The sequence below is a fragment of the Haemaphysalis longicornis genome, unplaced genomic scaffold, assembly GCF_048455015.1.
Source record: "Haemaphysalis longicornis isolate Haplotype H1 unplaced genomic scaffold, Haemaphysalis longicornis Haplotype H1 scaffold_9, whole genome shotgun sequence".
Taxonomy (NCBI): Eukaryota; Metazoa; Arthropoda; class Arachnida; order Ixodida; family Ixodidae; genus Haemaphysalis; species Haemaphysalis longicornis.
In genome coordinates this window covers 40,287,520-40,310,025 of record NW_027526460.1, presented here as the reverse complement: position 1 = coordinate 40,310,025, position 22,506 = coordinate 40,287,520, and the positions used below count along the sequence as shown (strand labels likewise).

The 22,506-nt window shown below is 46.6% G+C and overlaps 1 protein-coding gene across 1 annotated transcript in view; it reads right to left on the bottom strand.

The window, feature by feature from the left end:
* The window catches only part of Lerp (lysosomal enzyme receptor protein), a 73,468-nt gene that overhangs the window by 31,016 nt on the left and 19,946 nt on the right, over window positions 1-22,506 (bottom strand). The window contains exons 5-18 of the mRNA XM_077682684.1: window positions 20,819-20,987; window positions 19,034-19,217; window positions 18,053-18,159; window positions 17,101-17,259; window positions 16,225-16,359; window positions 15,958-16,107; window positions 15,214-15,351; window positions 12,658-12,823; window positions 9,532-9,822; window positions 8,263-8,425; window positions 4,612-4,767; window positions 3,190-3,393; window positions 2,939-3,116; window positions 825-1,112 (exon numbers count right to left, since the gene is read on the bottom strand). Coding sequence (XP_077538810.1) covers window positions 825-1,112; window positions 2,939-3,116; window positions 3,190-3,393; window positions 4,612-4,767; window positions 8,263-8,425; window positions 9,532-9,822; window positions 12,658-12,823; window positions 15,214-15,351; window positions 15,958-16,107; window positions 16,225-16,359; window positions 17,101-17,259; window positions 18,053-18,159; window positions 19,034-19,217; window positions 20,819-20,987 — 2,488 coding nt within the window. The remainder of the gene's footprint in view (window positions 1-824; window positions 1,113-2,938; window positions 3,117-3,189; window positions 3,394-4,611; window positions 4,768-8,262; window positions 8,426-9,531; window positions 9,823-12,657; window positions 12,824-15,213; window positions 15,352-15,957; window positions 16,108-16,224; window positions 16,360-17,100; window positions 17,260-18,052; window positions 18,160-19,033; window positions 19,218-20,818; window positions 20,988-22,506) is intronic.

Sequence of the window (22,506 nt, the reverse complement as noted above, 5' to 3'; positions counted from 1 at the left end):
TGCAAACGACGAACTAAATGGGTGGCAGAGCCTACATTCACAGTTATTACATGGTTGTTCTTAACCCTTTCACTGCAGAGTTTCTTTATGGCTGGTTTTCACTCCCTGCCGGGGTTTCTTTTTTTCATGTTCAAGCAGTGGAAATTTTATGGTAGTAATGCACTACGATGCTGGGCAGGACACAAACACTTTACTCAGAATTACCCTATCCAGTAATAACAGCATACCAAGTACAAGACAATTAACTGACTGATTACAACATGAATTACCTGTTAACTAGGATGCCTAAATGTTTCAAGGACATTTTAGCATGATATTCTTTAAAACAACGCACCACACATTGTAAGTGGCAGCTGGCAGCTAACATGCATATAGCGAGGCTCCCTTTGCTGCTTCGGTCCCGCGATACTCCACATACGGCCAATGCAGCGGTGCTGCTGAAATAAGACTGAGCGACGCGGGTGAAGAAACACGTGCTCCACCTGTTGTCTGAAATTCGTCTAAATTTTATCTAAATGTTGTCTAACAAGCCTCAGATCTATGCGTTTCTGTGGCTTTTCAATAGATGGCATGACATGCCCACAATAACTCGAATAGCGGGGGTCAAGTAAAGAGGCAACACGAGTATACTCTGGCGTGGCAGGGGGTGTGCGCGTCTGGGTACCCGGGTTATCTCACAAGTGGCACTGAAAGGAGTGGCACTGAAAGTAGTGGCATTAAAATTAAGGAACCAGGAACTTGGCAAGGGGAAGCGTAGGGATTAGATGAGCAGTTTAGGCACACCTCAACTGTGAAGCAGAGAGACCAGCCCGAGATCAACTCACGGGGGCAGACGTAGCTGGGGCTGGGGTTCAGCGACTGGCAGAAGGAGAGGTGGAAGGTGCGGTTCTCGTGGTACACCTCCCAGTTGCCCGTGCGGAGCTGCAGGGGCGTCAGGTCGTACTGGTAGCCGTAGAAGTCGTCAAAGATGCACTTGGCAGGCTTGGGCTCGCAGATCTGGGGCGTGCTCAGGCTGAACACCAGCAGGGACGGCTCCTTCCGCGACAGGGAGACAAGGTGGCTCGAGGCCCCTTCCTGGCAGGAGGCTTCAATCACCACCTTGAATGCCTCCGCTACAAGGAGAAGGGCGGGGTCATCACGCAGCACTCGAATGCCCACATCCAAACACGTCACTTCCACTGATTTTAAGATAGCACTAGAGTAATCCAGAAAAAAAAATATTGCGTGTACAAGCATCCTCTCTGCGCACGGGACTCGCATCATCACATTTCTACGGGACTTACAAATTCACGACACACGGGCTTAAAAAACCATCGTGTGCCAATGCGAAAAGTTTCACAGATCCATGAAAATGTCCCTAACAGCCTCTTTTGCTTATTTTACAAATACATGCCTGCTGTAATGAAATAAAAATTAACCAGAAACGAAGTGTTGTTAGGCTAGTTTGAGCTAGATGGCAGTTGTTACAGAAGTGACACACACAAAATAAGCAAACTAGGCCATTACGATCAGTTTTATGGGTAAGTAAAACGTTTTGCATTGGAGCAGAATGCTTTTTAAGCACGTAGGTCATGATTTCCGAGGAGAGTCCCCCACCTCGCCAATTGAAGCAGATTTTGTTTTAGAGTGGCTAGCCAGGGACACCCAAAACTGAGCTTTGCCCCTACCTTCATGCAACACGAGTTCTTACATTTCTTAAAAAAAAAAAAAAAAAAAAAAAAGCAGGATATAAATGTTATAAGTAGGCTTAGATCTGAACATTTATATTTGAAACCATGAAGTTCTCATTCGAATAAAAAAAACACAGTGAGTGCCGCCTGGAGGCTGTGGCAAAAAAAGGTACTGTAGCCACTCGTATCTGTGGCCATAGACAACCAAAGTGCAAGGAACAGGCCTCCATTTTGACTACCGCAAAGTTCAGAGAGATAGCCCTCCCCCAAAACATCACCCCCCTCCCCTCTCCCCCCCCGTTTAGGGGTGAAATATTCAATTTATTAAAAGACCCCAAGGATCGCCCACCCCCTAAAATTGCGCTAGCTTCAATGCCTTTGAAAGGCCGGAGAGCTTCCTCTGCGATACTGTACTATGGCAGAGAACGCCCCAGATGTGTCAATATTGAGAAAAAGAGACAACCTGTCTGGCTTTTTACTTGATATCTCCGCAGTTTTGGCTCGCGTTGCGGCCACTTTTTTGTAATTTTTCGCACTTCACCTGAAAGTTCGCCCATCCCGTGCTTTTCCCTTATCTCTGGGATGGGCGTTCTTTCAGAACTTTACAATATGCTCGCACAGTGTTGCGTATCAGGTTGGTAGTACAAGTTTACCTGCTTTGTGCGACTATGTCGGTAATGACGTCACAAAACTTTTGCCTTTGAATGGAAGGTTGTGTTGGCGGCCGAAAGGTCGTTGAGCCTCTAGGTAAGACAGCAACTCGTCACTGATGAAAGAAGCATCCGCATTGGCGGGCCTAGGATAATATCCCAATAAAGCTTGACCGGAGGCTTGTTCAAACAAAAACTGGCAGCATTGCAAATGCACTTGACAGCAAGCCCCAAACATTGCGCACACACTGCGAGGGCACCCATTGTGAGGGCACACACACTGTGAGGGCGGTCGCTACGAAGAGGACAGCAACAACGAATGGAGCGATAACTACATTGAGTGAACCTGATTACATTCATGGTTAACAAATGGCGTGTAGTTTTGTGGCTGCAGTAGTCATTGTATATTGTGGCTGCCTTCCATTCGAGAAAATTTTAAACGAAAATTTCTGCCTTCGAATGTCCGTGTCGGCTTAGAATCGGGGACGGCTCCGATTCGACTGAATACAGTAGGTGCACCAATCGCCGCACAAGTCAAAAGCTGCTGGAACAAGCACTCCGCAGCCCTCAAACTCGCAGCCAAAATGGGAATAAGCCGGGGCAGCGTTTCCCCCTCACCCGAGTGGTTGGTGTAGTTGCCCACGTAGGTGAGGCGCAGCGAGCCGGGCTCGTCGGAGGCCAGGGACATGCCGTTACTCTTGGCCAGCGGCTTGGCCACGCTTCCCCGCACCATGCACACACTGGTGTTACCCTGGCTGGGGCAGTGACCTCCATGCACCGGGCCACACACATTCAGCTGCAGAGGGGGTCATAAAGCAGGAACGCCGTCAGAGCTCTGCGGGGGAGTAACAAAGCGGGGGAAGGCTCACCTCGTAGACGACGTCGCCCGCGGTGACGGTGTAGAAGCTGTCGCGCAGGTGCAGCGGGGCCAGGCTGTAGGTGGTGCCCTGCGAGTCGGTGAGGGCGCACGAGTCTTGGGCCTCCAGGTGGCTCACGGGGCAGGCCATGTGCGTCACCCACAGCAGCTTCTGCTGGCACTTGCGGCCACCCTCCAGGTAGTGCAGGCGCTCGGGCTGCCAGCGGGGGTGCGGAACAGTGCAAGTGACGCTACCACGTCAGAACCACAGACACTGCTCGCTCACAGCTGCTACTCATTTTGCAGTTCAAGATGGCCTGATTCCATCCCTGAAGGACTATAGCTTTCACGCGAGTAACGTGTATCCCTACAGCTGAAAAGACTCTGGCTGCAAATGGTAATGAATTTCAGTTTTGCTTGACGGCCCATCACGAAAACAGGTAACTACGCTATGTGCCAGTTGGGCCCCAGTTCATGCCTGCCAGCCTTACGTTTATTCACAATACACTCGAGTGAACCATGTAGGCCTAATTCACACTTTTTCTGGCCAGTTCACACGCTCGCTCAATGCTAGAAGTGACACTTGCTCTCGCAACTTGTGTGCCAATTCACTGGCATCAGTTACGACAACACACTGGGAAGTCCCTTGAGCAAAGAAACGAAGTTGATGTTAACCATCAAAAGGGTTAAAAAATAGCAATTTTGAAGTCGAGACAGTGTGAAAGGCTATGCGTATAAGAATAGAGATTTTTGTTTTCAAAGGAAATAATGGTTTGCTACAAACAATTTAGAAGCAAATTATTCAAGCAGCCAGCTGCAGTAGCGAGCTGGTACAATAGTCAAAACACTTCAATAAATGCAAAGCAATTCTCAGAAAGCTATTTCAATTGATTTTCATTTGATGTGCAGAGCAGGATCTTTTTTAGTAGCAGCTTCAGTTGGGGTTCCAATGCCACCAAGCCAGCAACGGGATGATAACACACAGTACACCATGCACGAGCGCAGAAGAGAATGTTTTGAATTGGAGCTACTTTTATTCTGCAACACGCTAACCACAATGTCAATGCAATGTTTACGTTAGTGTGCTGCAGTTGTTCAAAAAAGACTGCTCTTTCTGTCTGCAAGGCAAAAAAAAAAAAAAAAAAAAAGTCATGAATTTGTGAATGAGTGCCTACAACTGGCAAGTAACCTGGTTTGCACACGCCAGTTATAACTTTTCAGTAGAACAAAACTGCATGGCAACTACTGCCGTTTGCCCAGTTCGAAGCACCGCAATAACGAAGCAAAATAAATGAAACAATTAACCTAGAACTGGGTTCACGAGCTCACTTGAAGAATGCTTCGGCCATTAGGTTTAAGAATTTTGGTGCCAGCCTTACATTCAGCGCAGCATGTTCGATGTCACCAAGAAGGTCAAGAACATCCAGGAACCCACCTGATTGGGGTCGCACATGAAGTGGATAAGGGTGCTGTAGGTGGCGTTTTTCTTCCATGGGCACGGGTCCCCCTGGTCGTACTCCAACGAGAGAAGCCCCGAGATGTTCCGTGGAGCATGGCGGGCCTGGCCAGCATTGGCCACCACCACTCTGTCCTGCAGCCCCACGAAACAAGGGACGAAGAAAGATTCAAAACAGGAAGGCAAGGCCCGGTTTCAGGCCTTTAGGCCCGGTTTCGGGAATTAATTAACCGTGGGTGATTAGCCCAAAAGAACTATCATGTGGCTATCACATCCAACTGGCAAAAACATGTGGCAGCCCCCGACTGTCAAGGGGGAAAAAAGGATATCCAGAGCCACACGCAAGTGTGCGACCACTTCTTAGCACTGGCCACAGTTCGCTGCTCTGTAGAGTCAAAAACATCAACAGAGGATCCACTTTCTGAACCACGGAAGCTACTACTGATTAAAATGTTTAATTTCCTGGGTACTGCCAAATGCCAGCTGTCAACGTGAGGTTCAAATGCTCAGGAGTAGGTAAATGGAAGGCCATTCTTCGGCCAATTTCAACGTCACCAAATTTTAGCCACAGAAACAAACAAACAAACAAAAAAAAACCTTTTCAACCCTTTTGCTAGGACCTTTAATGGTAGCCCAACTATTTTTTCTTCCAGAGAAGTTTAATGTGAGAAGTTTAATTAATCTGAGCATTTTTTTTCGAATTCTTAAATTGCCAATGTCTGCCACTTACCGTACTCCTTACCCGATTCTAACGTGCCCCCGATTCTAACGCACACCCAATCTTCCAGGCAAACGTGCATGGAACTTTGTGACCAAGAAAAACGAATGCGAGAGAAACAGGTGATTTACCGTATTTACTCGCGTAATCCTCGCACTCGCGTAATCCTCGCACCCCTAATGTGAGCCACCAAAACTTGGATTTTTTGGTTCCTCGCATAATCCTCGCACCCCCAACTTTGCAGCGGCAAAAGTTGCCTGCTCGCGAAACCCGCATGGTGCACGCGCTCTCCAACGCACGCTCTCCCCCGCCGCCTCTCCGTTCGGCGGAGAGCGCTGTGTATCCAAGGCCATCCAGGTGCCCTAACAACCTGCATGGCTACTCCCTAACAGGCGCCCTAACACGCTACTCACACAGTCCTTGAGTCGGTTTCGCGCGCGCGCAAATAGACGATGTTCGCGCAGCCCGCTGCTGTGTCGTCGTGTCGTCGTCGTGGTCCCGTCGTTGAGCGGCAGCAGTCAGTGAGTCACTCGCGTCAGTGGTGGATAGCTAGCTGCCATTTTCAGAACTTTTTGTTCTCTTTGTTCTGTGCTTGGTGCCGCTTCGCCATGGGGAAGAACGCCAGCTACACTTCCGCTTTCAAATTGAAATCGATAGAGTGCGCGATCGAACACGGCAACAGTGCCGCAGGCAGGCCCTTCGGCGTCACCGACTTCAACGTGCGTTACTGGAGTAGGGCACGCACATGACGACGACGAGATAGGGCGCGCGCCAGAAAGCAAAGGCGGCAATTTCATGATCGCTGATCGACGGAAGACTGTTTACGTTGTAAATGATAAAATAAAAAGATATAGCTGCTGTTGGCAACACTGAGCTTACATATACAAAAAACGACCGCTACATTTAGTGGGATTGGCATAAGGCAAATTGGCAACACTGTGCACCGAATTTTTTTTTTCCCGCATAATTCTCGCACCCTTAACTTTGCATCGACTTTTCCGAAAAAAAAGTGCGAGGATTATGCGAGTAAATACGGTATGTTCCGAAGTAATCTCATTCGTCGCTCTCCAAAAGCTCCTGGTTGCTTTCCACTAACCACAACATCTCGTCCTCGGTGCTGTAAAGTGCGTTCGTGATGTCACACTTCTGAACGAACGTTCAACCATGGTCGATAGGATCGTGGCCCACGCCTGGCGCGCCCACCCCGCGAGCTTCTCCAGAGGCGCACACTTCAGCCGACCGCTCGTTGTGAACGCGTGAGAGCCACTCGTAAGCCACTCGTGGAAGCGGCGCACCTTCGTTGCCGCTGCTGCCATTGCTGTTATCAAGCGCGCAAGTGGAACGATTTGACGATTTGTGTCAACGCCGATAGAAATGCCTAGGCACCTAGGTAGCCACCCTAGCCTAGGCTTCCTGCGTCCGAAAAATCATTGCTAGAAGCAAGCTAAAAGCTGTGGCACCATCTTGAGATGGCAATGGCAATGGGTGGGATCGCATCCGATTTTATCGCGCATGCGATTTTTCGGCCTATTTTTCCGGAAAAAAGTGCGCGTTAGAATCAGGTAAGTACGATACCTAGTTCACTCAGCTGGAGCAGTTCGTCCCGATTTCTGGAGAGATTTTTGACTTTCCTGTTACTGTTTAACGTACGTACCTTAAATTTTCAAACGGAGTGTCTGACACACACAGCCAATGAATAAACAATCAGTTTCTGCCTACGCTATAAAAGTTTGAGACTACATATGTTACACCACACTCTTCAGCCGAATTATTATTATTAGCTATGAACTACGTATTGGCTTACTTTGCAAGTATGTACTGGAAGGATCGCAGACCATGACGATACTACAAAAATAATTTCAGCCTCCTCATCGCAAAAGTAATACAACCATCACCAGAGTAAATAAAAGTGCCAACATTTTAATCAAATAACGTGCAGAATATTTTTTACCTGTACAAAAGAAAAGCGAACACTGACCATGAATAAAAATATATTTGACGTTTCGGAACCACAGATGGCCATTTGGTTATCTTGTTTATCGTCCACTTCCATAGATGGCGCTGCAATACCGCTGAAGTGCCAGTGTTTGCACTTCTGGCTGGACCTCTATACCTGCCATATTTTTATTAGGATTCATACTAACAGTTTCCTAAAACGTAAGCTATGACTCGACAAACAATGTCATGCAAGTGACTGTGACGCTTATATCAGTTGGCCAGGGTTGTGCCAGACAAGCCCAACACGTCAGACAGCTGTGTTAGGCAGTGTCAGCCGGCAAAGCGTTGCATTAACTGCTGCGGTATTTACATGTTCGTTCGTAACTTTAATTGTTCACCCCACAATTCTTACTGCTATAAAAAGAATGTGCCATAAATTTAAGTGCAAATAGCTCATTCGGCAAGCTTATAAGCCCTGCCTAATTTGCGATTGCACCGCTGGGCATACGACATCACAGGTTTTGTTGCGGGAAATGAGCTATGGTGTGAGGTCGCATGGCCATTGCCTTTTTTCCCAATTATATAAGCTAATTTGAGCAAAGTTTACGTCAAAAGTGGTGTCAGTACAATTCTAAGAAAGCAATCTTTCGAATTTACCAAACTCTTGTTTTGTCTGCATAGCCCCTTTAAGAAGACTACAAATAAACACAACGCAATTTTTTTTTTCTGGCATAATTTTGCTTTCTGGAGGCCATGATCTTGAACACCACTGACATCTAGGGGGCACTGGGTATACCGCCTTCCATAAAGGATTAGCATAATTAGAAAAAAACCCAGCATATAAAAACATCTCCAAAAAAGAAGAAAGGTAAAGGAAGCGGAGAGAAGTCTAGAAGTGTACCACTTCTCCACACATGGGAAAGGGCAGACAGAGTCTGGAAGCAGCAGCAGCGGCCGCAGCCTCTCTCACTCACCGTGCCGTTGCGGTAGGAGTGGACGATGCAGGCGGCCGCCCTGGGAGAGCAGCCCGGTGGAGCCCGCTTCAGGGGCCGGCATACACTCACGTAGGCCTTCACCGTGTAGTCCACCTCGTCCTCCTCGGCTATCCAGTCTCCCAAGGGGTTCACCCGGTTCAGCCTGCACAAGAGGCCCTCTTCGAGACTGCAACGCACTGGTGGCCACGGGCAGCAAAGTGCCGTATTTTCGCGCGTATAACCCACATCAAAAATGCGAAAATTTCAGAGGCAAAGTAGGGGTGTGGATAATAAGCGGGGTTTTTCACGAGAATGCACGTCAAGGTGTGAGGCTCCTACGAGTAACACTGACTAAACCTTCCATAACTCTAGCGAGAGCGGTGACACTAATTGTGACTTTCGCCTTGGCAGTGTATTCTACTTGCTAAATATGTGCTTTTCCTGTCTACATAGTATGTGATGTGTTGCTTGAGCAGTAGCTTTGGTGCAGCCTTCCCTGTATCAAATGTGCGGGCAATACATGAGGATTTTTTTTTTCTTTTCAGGCGGGTTGAACGTGAGGGGGCGGATCATACGCGCGAAAATACGGTACCCAGTTGCGAACACCGCGAATGCACACAGGGCCCTACACTAAAAAGAAACAAAAGTAAGCACTAAAACCAGCACTCAAATAGCTTCTTTGTAATGCAAAAATGCGGCAATGAGGCAAAAGCACGTAGAATGGCTAAGGATCCAAAACAAGCCAAGGAAAGACATTACAAACCTCTCAGTGCAACTGAGAGCTTCCTGCTATACGAACGAAAAAAATTACATTTGGCCTAGGTGCCATGGTTCAAAAAGATTTCCTTTGCTATGTTGGAAGTGCGTCTAAGGACACCATTAAAAAAAAAAAAAAAGATTGTATGCACCGGTGGCATCGTAAAAAAATTCACGCATCTCCACGAAGTGAATCACGACGAGTGGGCGAAGCACTAGGGATCGTCCTTACCATAAATCACCCGTGGCATTGCGCACTCGAGCATGTAAATGAGTGACAACGCATGTGTACAGTTTATACAATTCCAATGCAATCCAATCCGATACAATGCAATGCAATGCAATGCAATGCAATGCTCTTCGCGCATGCGCTACACTGTGTGCACGGACGCCAAGCCCCGGACAGAGCGAGGTGCTGAGGTGCTTCGCCCCTAGAACTTTCAGGATCACACTTTGAGTCAATGCGAAACAGGGTGGGGAAAGCCCGAGTGGGCACAATAGGTGCAGACTGACCTGGACAGGTCGTAGGTGACGTTGGTCCGTGGGTTCCTGTACACGCAGCCCACAAAGTACGAAGGCGCACAGGCATAGCTGGTGTACCAGAGGAAAGCGTACGTGCGGTCTGCCTCGTCCAGGAACTCGGGCTTGCCCACACCCGCGTTGTAGTCGCAGATGAATGCAATGATAGACGACCGGGGGGTCTTGGCGGGGTCGTTGTACGGGGTGCCGTTCACATACGTCAGGTTCAGCAGACCGTCAATGTAGTTCAGCCGCGAGTTGGCCTGTCCCAGGGACCAGAAGCGGCTGCAACAGAGACAACAAGACGAGGCACATTCCTTAGAAGGGAAAGGGGGGGGCACCACATTTAACATGGCCCATGTTACCAGTTTTCCCACACGCACTGAACTAGCCTCTTAGATGTGTAGTAACTGTAAATTTCGTCATTTCCAACAGAACAGGAATTTCGTGGCTACCAAACCACACGGAATGTGTATTGCCCTCCACAGTAGGCAATTACGCAAATCAGGATGCCAAAAAGTATATTGTGCCCAGTACCTAAAGAATATCATTTTGAAAGGGAAAAAAGTCCAGTAGGTTATATTCTCCATTTTCCTGATTACATGGGACTCTGCAGACAAATGATGTCCCAAGACAATCCTTGCAAAGTAGTATGTGTTGTCAATGGTCCTCCGCACACATCTTAAGGGGGGACGTGGCTTTCAAAATCAACTTTTTTATTTCTTTGTGGATTTTGATGAAAATTGGCACAGCAACTGGAAATGCTTCCGTGATAACACCATAAAAATTTCAAACTAATATTTTGATAACTTTTTTATGTATTAAATTTTCTTTCTGTTCCGCTTGTACCGAGCTTGAGCGGCTTATAAAACATGATAGAAAACTTCTTCGAAGTGCTTTGCATTCCCAAATGAATGGACGAGGTCGTGACAGTTTTAGAATTTTTTTTTTACAACACAATGTTTTTTAGTTTTCATTTTTTTAGAGGTTAATGTGCAATAGGCATGTTGACTGTGAACAATTATTTGAATAAAAAAATCACAAAAAACAAATCTGGAAAACCAAGAGGGTCACGACCTGAACTGTTCATCAAGGAATGTAATGCAAGAAATGGAATCAAAATAGACCCAGCGGTCACAAAGAAATCCCTGGTACAAGCGACACAGGTGGCAAAAAAAACTGTTTTGAGAAAACGGCTTCCGAAGTTGCAACATAGGTTTCACTTATCAAAAGTCGTCACGGTTGTAGCCTTTCATGTCCTTTTGAACATGGGGCTTCTGGAATGCCTTGCCTTGAAATTGGAGTGCCTTTTACAGCCTTTCTCTTTCCAGAAAACATCATTTTCAGCTCCTCTGTGAAGAGTACACACCCCACTTTGCAGACCAAACGAAGGGGGAGATGGGTTTCAATGGGCTTTCAATGCAAAGTAGGTTAGCTGGTTGGCTGTATTGCACTGAACAGCCTCCTTTTGCAGTGTTGTCACCGTGGCAACAAGTTAAGCATTTTTTTTTACTTAAATTTGAACATTTTTGGCTTTTTTTATGTTTTATCATCTTGCCTGGCACAGCAACTTAGTACTCATACGTGCAGGTGTTCATTGCCAAAAGTTTGCATACCACAAGGATGAAAATGAGCTACTTAGAAGCTTCGTAGAGTATTCTGCATAACTCCCAACTTCAATGCAAGAGCATATTTTTTTACTACTTTTGACATTCAAGGCATCCAATATTTCTCGCAGCAAAGCCAGTATGCCCTAAGCAATGGTATCAATTTCACTAAAAAATCACTGTTGAATGCTGCGACAGTAACGTACATTTTTAATGCAGAGAACATATTTTTATTCCTATATTACTAACTCAAACCTGTTTTACTAACTCAAACCTGTTTGCATGAAAATTACAAGTGCACGGGAAACATTGCGCAAGAAAGGCGATATGGCTCACGTGCATCGCAGCGCACGCTTACCGCGACATATCGAACTTTGATTATACCTTATATGGCTGGTCAGGTCGCTTTTAAGATTAAATCTAACGTCGCAGGCATTAATTACAACTACTGGCGTTCAATCGTAACCGGTTGCCCAGTCATGTGCTGCTCCAATGCGCGTCGGCTATGCCGTGCGCGCCGCAGCGTTTGACGCTTCGACCGTTTCTTTCTCAAGGCTAGCGAGCCCACAGTCAAAACACAGCAATAACTAAGCGTGTAAACATCGCAAACCCGACTAAAAGTTCACTTCACGAACCGCTATCGCAAGCGCGCACACCACGTCAACCTCCGGGGTCTGGCGACGGTAGAGTCACGCGCACCACGAAGCGTTCGATGACCTCCTCCTTTCGAGCCACACAACTTCCCGTAATCTGGCTCGTTATCTCCGGCATTCCCACCGCGACAACGTCCGTGTTGAATACCACAGATTGAACAGAAACTCGGCCGAGCGAAGCGGCGAAAATGAACTCAAACCGCTCGCTACGCAGCTCAGGCGGCCGCCATCTTGCGTTGCGCCCGTGACATCCAATCAGGAGGGTCGTTGTTCTGCGCCCCGACGGAGGACCAATAGCGCTTCAGCATCTATTTCTAGCTTCGTTTGTGCGTCGTTTCTTTTCTGCCGTTTGTGCGTTTGTGAATGAACGAAGATAAAAGAGATGAGCGGAACAGGAAAGACGATCGCTCGGCCGATCTAACCATATCAAAATGGCCGCGCCCGGTAGCACCGTTGCGGAGATAGAGCGCTCCGAAAATTGCCGTTTTTTCGCCCTTTTGCGCTGATAGTTTGTCACCGCGCCTGACAAAAGTATTTTTTTATGCCACTTTGCGGCGCTTTTCAGCCTAAAAACTTTGCAGACGCATAGAATAGGAAACATAGAAGCCGAATATGCGGGTTTCAAAAAAACGATGTTTTGGTCATTTTTCCGAAGTTGAAAGCTGCGTCCCCCCTTAAATTTAGGCAAAACGAACTGTAGTCCACCTACCTTGCCTGAGCTACTTTTCATTTTTGGCAATGATTACCAATTACACTCTAAAAGTTCGTGTCAAATTCTTAATAGACGAAGACTGGATCCGCAACCCTAGGAGGTGTGGGCTCTGCATGCGAAGCAAGGGGCAAACAGGGAAAGAACTTACCCGGATGTCATGGACACTTGGCACACAGACACATTGGGGTTGGCGCCGCCAGCATTGCACGGAGTTCCCTGCAGGTTGCCACATACATTGAGGAAGATGCGATAGCCTGCGTGCTCCACCTCGTATGGCTTCTGCGTCCTCAAAGGATTCAAGTCCAGCTCAAAGCCTGCAATAAAAGACATCAGTGCCACGGTGAACAAAACAAAAAGATTGGCCGTGTATCTGCTGCTTTCGTTGCAAATGTCGACAGAAAACGAGAGTTGACTGGCGCCCCTGGCAAATAAAGGCCTCCCTTCTCTTTCCCACTCACCTCTCATGGTGTTCCTCTCCCGTCTCATTCCTCCCAAGAAAACACGCTAGAGGTTTGCTCAAGGTAATTTAAATTTATCGCGTTTCACTGCTCCAAGTCGGATGCCTCGATGCCAGCGGCCGTACGGCGGAGACGCGCGTGAATCGAGGCACCCTACTACAGCGTTTATAGAACCACGTTGCCCTACTCCACAAGCGTCCCAAGTGGAACATGGAACCTATCCAGTGGAACGTTTCGTTGCTGTTGACATTTAATTTTTTTTTAAATGCCGCCAGGTAGTGCAGGCAACAGCAGGCGACGGTTTTCTGCAGTTGACGTAGTATTTTATTTGCTATAGCGAAAACCAAGCATCTGTGAATTTTTTAATAATGGAACTACCCCTTATGTATTCATTTTTGCCTCATATTTGCATAATGTCCTGTTCTTGTTTTGACAAGCATGAGCATTAACACCGGACTTATACGCTTAGATTTAGCTGTGGGTGTATAAGACCGTTGCACAGTTTGTTTCACTTTGGCTGGGTCGCTGAATCAAGTCACACAGACAGACAGACCAAAATTTCTGCAATTAAGTAGCCCAAGACAGACTATCGTCTTTCAAAATACCTCGGGGTCCTAAGATCTGTATGTGCTTTGAATGTGAAAGCATTTTGGCATCCTCTGGTGATACCTATCAGACTTCTTTACGGCTACATCATGCTTTTGAGCGTCTTTCTTTCCTATCATTTCTTCGCCTTTTGGCACAAATTACTTCAACAAGGAGACTGGCCACAATTCATGTGACCCGGTTTAATACCCGTATGAACACAAAAGCATCGTTTATTTACTCTTTACAGTAGCGACAGCAATTACAAAACTACAAAAACAAAAATGCCAAGTTTTTTGCACAAATGAGCCCCTAAAGATTTTGCCTTCACACTTTCGTGAGCACGCACGCCTATTCTCACTGATAGCACGTTATTGATGAATACGAATTCAAACTTTGGCACTCTCCGTGCGCTTCTGGACAGCTAACACCATCCAAAGGGTAAAAGAGAAAGTATTCCATCAGTTTTGCTTTCGAGTTTCTTTTCTCGCCACGGGGGGATTTTTAAAGGTCCTTCGCAATTGGGCGTACGTGGTTGCGGTTTCGGCGCTGATGCCGCTGGCCGATGCTCCATGGGAGCGGTGAATTTTGATGGATTCCGATGAATCTGAGCTGTAATCTCTTGCTGATGGTAGCAGCACAGACATGCCAGATGACTTTGATTCGTCAGACTTCAGTATGGACTGCGAAAGTGCGTCAAACCGCCCCAGAAGGTCAGCGGGTATCCGCTGGTAAACTTCACTTTCTCCTCGGGTCCTTCTATCGCTGCCGCGCGCGTTGATGGAAACTTATACAACCTGTTCTAAAGGTCACAGCTCTTATTTGAAGGGTGTCAGCTTTGTTTGGGCAGAACCAAATGGCACTAGTTGCACAGAGTGGGGCCAACCTTTGTTTCACCGTGTCAAGAAACTGCTTCACATGGAGGCATGATGGGCACTAATGCTTATATTTTTGTATGATTGTAAATAACTTTTGCACTTACAGAGGTCATATTTGCAGTATTGTTCTATAAGGGCCTTGTATTCAAGGCGTATATTTCAATTTTTAAAATTTTTACTCTGTGCAAGGTAGCATTGATGTTTTCATAATTTTTTCTTTTTGTTACTTTATTGTTTTGATAACTTTTTTTGATAATATTCGTAATAAATCTGTTATTTGAAATTAATACTCTTGGAAAGCCCCACCCTTCTTTTATCATTTCATACCTTACACTTTGGCATCAATCATTTTCTATGGCAAAAAATATATATATACTTCTCAGACTACCTGAAAACAACCAATTTTTCCGCGGTTATGAAAGTGTTAAAGAAAACGATTTGGGGTTTCACTCCCAGGCCTGAACGAAGGAAGCTTCGAATGCTTCCCACAAAACCATTTTTTTACGGGGCGCATTGAAAGTTCTGCCATCTGCATTCGCACCAGCAAAACAATGTGCCCAGCAGCTGAATGCAACACCTTAATGAGTCAATATTAGCTGCTCGCACATAAACGAGGGGCATTAATTTAAAAGCACTCCAGGAACCGTAACTAAAAAAGCCTTATTTTTAATATTGCACCCGAGATACTACGAGCACTGGAGGTGTCAACCAAATTGTAAACACACAATGATGCACCCGCATTTATAGAAGACTTCTCTACAACAAGCCAAATGAGATTTTTACCCAGAACATCATTGTAGATCCTGCAATCTTCGCCAACCATAGTTGTGAGAGGGCAGGCATAGGCTGTGTGCCACTCGAATTCCAGCAAGCACTCGGACTCCACTTCACGCACCAGTACGGGGCTACGATTCACGTCACCTGAAAGACACACCCCCCACGTCAGCAACCAGAAGCTTACAACAGCGCCAAAGCCAATGACGCAAACAGAAAGAAAACTATGTTCCTGCAGGTGGTTTTAGCAACTTACCACCAAGCAAGCCACAAAAATTTTTAATAGGACTTGCACTTGATATGCGATGAGAATGACGTGCCGTTGGCACCCAGTGCTAAATGGCAGATAAGTGGATCTTGCACACTGATGTGTCACACACCCCCAGGAGACTGACATTGTGACATGGGAACACCAGAACGATAGGGAGGGATGGCAAAAACTGAAATAGTAACCAGCCCTTTAGAATGGCAGAACAAGAAGTTGGGGCCTTTCCCTTGTGGCACACTGGAAGCTTATAACACTGCTTGAAGCATCCCAGCACTTGTGAAAGCTGTAAGGTGTCTACCTGCATGTGCACCACTATCTGCTATGAGAAGTGGGACAGCCTGCCATCCTGGTCTTTGCACTGGTGAGGGGCAGAATGATGGCAGAACTCCATGCAACTTCAAATTGCGAGAGAGATCGTTATCCCAGTCACCATTCCGCTTCTTACCCGTCTGAAACCTTCCCGCTCAGGAATGCCGGAACGTTACCTGGCGTGCAGATGAAATAGATCACCGAGCGCGACGTCTTGTTGTTCCAGCAAGGACCCCCCTCGAAAGACATGGAGGCCGTTTTGGTGCTCTTGTCGTACACAAACTTGGAAGGTTGCCGACCGTAGATGGACGTCTTTCCGTTGCTTCCTACAGATCAATAAGAAGAGAAAGAAAGGCAACAACCGCCGTGTCCAAATCAAGATGCACAGCTGGCACGGCCAAGCAAGACGAGAGCGGAGGACAGGCCAGTTTGGACGAACTTACGCTTGACGCAAACCGAGCTGCCAGGGCCACATTCCTTGGCCTCATCCATTGCCCCCAGGTCCTCGCAGATGTTGATCAGGACGGTACCGCCGTGGTCACTGTTCAGGCGCCCTAGTGCAGTCCACGGTGAAGCATCTGAAAGGGCACCACAGAACGCTCGAGGGCAAGCCATGGATGTGTCGGGAACCCCTTGCGAAGGGGTGAATTTCGACACGGACCCATAAAAGTCCAATTCAGTCCAATTCAATGGCACTGCATTGAATATGGTTGAATCCAAATGACTTGTGGGTCCAGCATGGAGCTTAAACCTTTGTTTCATGACCAACCCCCCATTTTTGCACAGTTTCGGAGTCACTGTCAAAGCAATTTCCTTACGCACTCTCTAAGGAAGACAGCCTCTGTAAAACTGTAAAACCAATGAACTGTAAAACCAATAAAATTTTGTCAATAAAAAGGGGTAAATTAAAAAAAATTACTTTCCTTTCAAAAAAAAAAAAAAGGACGCTCCCACTAACACAAAAGACTTGAAGGTAGAGAAGCTGTACGCAACTTTCATGACCATCACGAGAATTTAAGTTCACCATTGCAGCGGATTTGCTTCTTCGCTGCCGCAATGACCTGTACTCGATCATTGTTGATCTAGGTGTGAACTTTAGCTTCCTTTAAAAAAAAAAACTGACCCCCTTTCATTCACCGCAAAAATTTTGGTGTGTTGAGAAAACGCCCATAACAAAAATGTCCCGCCAGCGTGGGGATTCTGATTGGCTAAAAACTGCCCTTTACCTGAAAGCAATTTCTTACAAAACGCAGTGGCACCTACAACAGCCCTGTATCCGTTTGCAAGCACTTTGTGCTGAAGCAAAGAAATGGGCTCACCTTCGGAGCTTGTCAGCGGCCTCAGGTCAATGCGGATGTCGTCTTGCTCAAGGACGCAGCTAGCCACGTTGCTCTTAGGACATGCGTAGGCAGTTTCCCAGATGAAAGTGTATGTGCAAGTCTTGGGATCCACCCAGGCAAGCTGCAACTGGCCAACCCCTGGAACCAAGAGGCCGCACTCAGCCACCACACTTTGCAATTGGCAGGCACTACACACACACACAGCATTAATGTTAGTCTCCCCAATTCAAAGCCAGCTAGAGGCCATGAAAAATATCACAATGGCAAGTGAGCACTGGGTGGAAAGGGGGGGGGCCTCCAGATTGATTTATCTTTTACAGGACTGGAAAGGATTGCAGGCATAAAGGCATTATAGACTTCCATTTAAAGCACCACTGTAGAACCAAGGCCTCACAGGGATTTGGCTCAGTAGAACGAATAAAAGCAATGTCAGGACCATGCAGCAGTTTAACCCACTTCCAAAAATTGATTGGTTGATTGTAGGGTGCAACGCGCCGACACAACGCAGACGATGAGGCACACCGTAGTAGAGGGCTCCGGATTAATTTTGACCACCTGGGATCTTTAGTGTGTGACGAAATCTTGTACCCATGGGCATTTTTGCTTTTCGCCTCCATCAGAGAAGCGGCCGCCACGGCCGGGAATTGAACCTGCGTCCTTGTACTCAGCAGCACAGCGCCTTAGCCACTGAACCACTGCGGCGGGTTAACACTTCCAAAAACAAGTCTTCAGTTTATAGCAGCACAGCGTCAAAATGACCACCACATAAAGGAACCTTGACACAGCCCCACAGAAAGTTACTCCTTTGCACGACAGGTTCCCGTACATATTAACGGAAGAAAATTTTATATACTATGCGTTCGTTGGTGCTCTCGTGTTTCCAACAAGGCGAGACCAAAACACTTCAAATTCAGAATGTGCTAGTACTTGCCCTGTTCTTGGTTGCACACAAAGTGAATTTCGCTTGACCACGAGGACCCCGTTGACGTGCACTCGCTGCCTTCCCTGGTTTTCAGTGTGACCACACCATCAATTACCCTGGCAGGAACGAACAACCACTGTCAGCTTGAAGCCATCAGCGCACAATAAACACAAGTGGCCAAAGCAGTAATTGTTAGGCGTTACCACAAGCATGCCAATCACTACAGCAACAATCGCAAGTAGAAATGTTAATATAAAGATTGATGAAAAATTAGAAGCCTGCAAAATTTTCTCTTCAAGACCACAGCTGCCCTAAGGCCGACATTGTGGATCGGACGAGAGTTCCTTGCAAAAATTCATGGCTGCAGTTTAGCAGTTGCGCATTTTGCTGAGCCAATGATTTCCAGCAATACTGAAGGCACTTCAGTAAGAATCTCTTCCATCCAAAAGGATTTCAGAAATGCAAAGCCTTAAATCAAAATTCGTCATTCAACAAGCATCTAGTAGCCAACTTGGATGCAGAGATCATATTTTTTTTTTTTTGCTGAATGTTTCTGCTATGTCACTGCCTTATACAAGACAAAATAAAATACTGCTCTATTACACAAATAGAGATTTTAAGATCATATCCATTCTTGTATGAATAATGGCAGGAAGCACTGACAGACCGTACCCCTAAAGACAGCCCGGTTGTACCGACCACAGAAGAAGTCACCGTATGCACGAGGCAATAAAACTCCACCGAATGCCAACTCCAGCCACAAGAAATAAGTGGCTTGAGACCTTCAGGTTTACTTATTGAAGTAGGAACAACTATGTGTGTGCACGCTACAGAGTTAGCAATTTATATACCCTCACCATACCCGTTCCAGTCCCTTTGAATTTTCTGAAACGCTAAACAACGTACAGCCCATACCTCAAGGCGTAGAACCAAAGTTCCGAGCTGTCACTTGGCAACAAATTCAGCGCAGACAATGTAGGGCCAACTTACTCCAGCGTCTGCTCCTCCACATTGCCCAATGAGAGGGTGTCGGTGCCAACTTGAGCGCAGATGGCCGACTTGCCAGGCTTCTTTTTGCCGCATTTGACTGGGCCAGTGCCGAGACCCTTGCCACACACATTGTACCAGAAGGTGGCTTTCTTCCCCAGGACGGTTGCCTCGGTGGTGTAGTACTCTGGAGGAGAGGGGTACACACAAAAAAGAGATAAAGCACCACAGGCATCAAAGGGAACTGCTTCCAAAACTTAATAAATGCTCAACCTTCTGTGGTCCTAGATGCTTGCTCACTCTGCAACCCGTTCCGGTTCCCAACTGTTCACCAGTGACGCTTCTTTTTTGTTTATCTTTCCTCTGTGCACCAGTGAATATTTGAGAAGCTTGTGGTATACCTCTCAGTGGGGGTCATGGCTTCCAACTATATGCTTTCAAGAAAAGTACCGCCTCTTTTACACCCTCCTTTTGTTTGTTAGTTTGTTTTCTATCACTGCCACAGCTCAATCCAGTCTTACTCAACTGATGATGGTTCATAGTTAACGTCTTCCCTAAAATAGGATTCACTTTCCCTCAGAGCGCAAAAATCCTGACTGCAGAACGAGCGGGACAACAATGCAGCCCCGTTTTGCTGACTGCAGCGCCAAAGCGGAGCACTCGGCTTGGACGATCCCCGGCTTGGTTTGTTACGACGTAAACTAAGGGATGCTGCTCCAGATATTAAACTTAAAGCATACACCACTTTTGTTCGTCCAAATCTAGAGTACGCTAGTATAATTTGGGACCCACATCAGCAATACATAATAGATAGATTAGAACGAATTCAGCGAATGGCGGTCAGGTTTATTTTTTCTGACTACGATAAAACACACTCAGTAACCACTATGATTGGGAGGGAGGGCTGGTCTTACCACATTGGCTGTGCGTAGGAAAATTGCACGCCTTAAATTTTTATATCAACTTTATAACAATAAGCTAAACTTGAGTCCCAGTTTGTACCTAAAGCCTCCTGGAAGAGTTTCGCCGCGAACTAGTCATGCTTATGCCATTATGCCTTACGTGCCTAGAGTGGATGTCTTTAAACACTCCTTCATTGTCAGAACAATTGTTGAGTGGAACAACCTAAATCCATGTGTATTTCCTATCAACAATACGGTTGACGCTTTTGTGCAAAATTTGAATGCACTGTTTGTGTGAACCTTGCATTGTATTCCCACCCTGTAACATTGTATTCCCACCCTGTAACAGCCGGGAAGGGCTCACAGTATTGAAGAAAAAAAAAAAAAAAGCAGTGACAAACACTACACTAAAGCACGAAAAAAGTGGAGCTTTAAAAAAAATAAATGGGGCAGTTTGCAGGGACAGGAACATGTGCAAGTCAAGGAGAATGAGAACAAAAAAAAAAAAAAAAAAGATTGCCAGGCGCTGTCGACGCTAGACTAGAACAGCCATTTAGCAGTGTTGGGAAGAACCAACTAAGATGGCAAAGGGTTAATGCAGTTAAGCCACACAAGTAACTACCTGACACGTTGTTTTCCGCATTATGCATGCATGTCCAACAGGTTAGCCTTTTAGCCTCGTGCAGGCTGCAGCAGTTCGAAGACGCCTCATTTCAATTACTATTCATGCCACGGAAATTGATGCCTAATTATTCAAAACAGGCAGAATTATCCAACGCATTGGAATCGGAAACTGCCAGCGGACTACAATACAACCTAGCCCCAAATTGCGAGAAAAACAAGAGAACATGGCAAAAATGGAGGAATGTCAGAAAAAGATGCCAACCACCGTCTTTCCCCAGTGGACTGAGGTCGATGTCTACCCCATGAGCACCGGTGGTGAACTTGCAGCTCGCCGCATCCGAGCGCAACAGATCTAGCGAGCAGGCATGCTGCGTTTCCCACTCGACAAAGTAGTGGCAGTCGACCTCTGAAAGAAGGCGTGGCGGGCGGCTCTGGGGGAGAACAAAAGACGAATGCGCATTAACATCAACACTACGCAACCCGAATGATCGCTTGGAAGACACACCAACCCCGGCACCATGTATGGCTAAGGCTAAGCCAGTTGTAGTGCCTGCAGAGTTGTGTTAATTATATTATATACGAAGAAATATTTACGTTTCACATGCCTTCCCGCTGTTCTAAAGTAAGCGCACTTCATTACAGGTGGCCGGCTGGGCTACAGAATGTTGGCCAAAAAGTGGGAAGCCTGACATGATGATTGATTGACTGACTGATTGCGCCGATACTACACATGCAATTAGCCGTGCCGTAGTGGAGGGCTCCGGCTTAATTTTGATCACCTGGGGACCTTTAAAGTGTACTGAAATCTCAAACACATGGGCATTTCCGCTTTTCGCCTCCATCAGAAAAGTGGCCGCCGCGGCTGGGAATATAACCCGCGTCCTTGGGCTCAGCAGCACAACGCCTCAGCCACTGAGCCAATGTGGCGGGTGGGAAGCCCGACATGTGCAACAGCCGACAAATAAGCCAAGCAAACAAAACTGAACAGCAGCACAATTTAATAACCTCATAGAGCAATTTCCTAAATAATTTGAAATTTAAGGCACTTTTCTTTTTTTTTGCAATAAAGGGTTCTGCAAACCACAACAGGATCAGTTTTTGACGATGAAGCACGCACTCGATATGCACACTATCCTTTGCAAATACAGCAGCCAACCAACTTCTCCAGAACAGCTCGAAAAATAGAGGCCAAAAAGGGCAACAAGGTGTTACAAAATGTTCAGTTATAACCGTTGAACTCTTTTGCTACCGCGCCTATCAAAATCGATCAATTTGATCGATACTTTTGGGAGCGCCTTTTCATAGCGTTCCAGGCGTTTCTCGAACAAGTAAAGCTGTTCGGAGTTAGATCAGAAAATGGCCTTTCAAAATCAGTTTTGTTTTCATTTTTGCAACGGAAACGTGATTTTTGACACGCTTTTGAATCGCCTGGTTGTGGAAAGGGGGCGTGGTCATCGCGCCTCAAGGCTACCAACGAAGAATGCGTGCAACTCGTAATTACTCTGCACCAGCGCTTGTTTTTTGCTATCAGGGCGTGAATGGGGAACTAGCAAACGATTTTCAATCGTCAGGTTCACGCTCTGACAGTAATAATCCCAGAAATCGGCTGAAAATGTCAAGCAGTGCCTGGTTGCAAAGCTACTTTATGATTTTAGGCAGTTTTATTGCCTTTGCGCAAGTTGTCCTAAGTACTCTGGTAGTTCTACTTACCCCAGGACCATTCCCAAACAGTTTACAACAGTTTCGGTTTCGTTTCTGCATCGCGAAATTCATATTTAGCGCAACTACGCAGTTACCCAACTTCAAGGCTAACTGCCATGGCGCCTGAAGCGTCCGCAACTGATCCTCGAACAAAGCACGCCGCTCCTCATTTCCCCCCACCCTAACCCGATTTCTGCGATAAGAACTTCAGATGCAAGTCAAAAGGTCACACCCAGTCGCCAGATATCT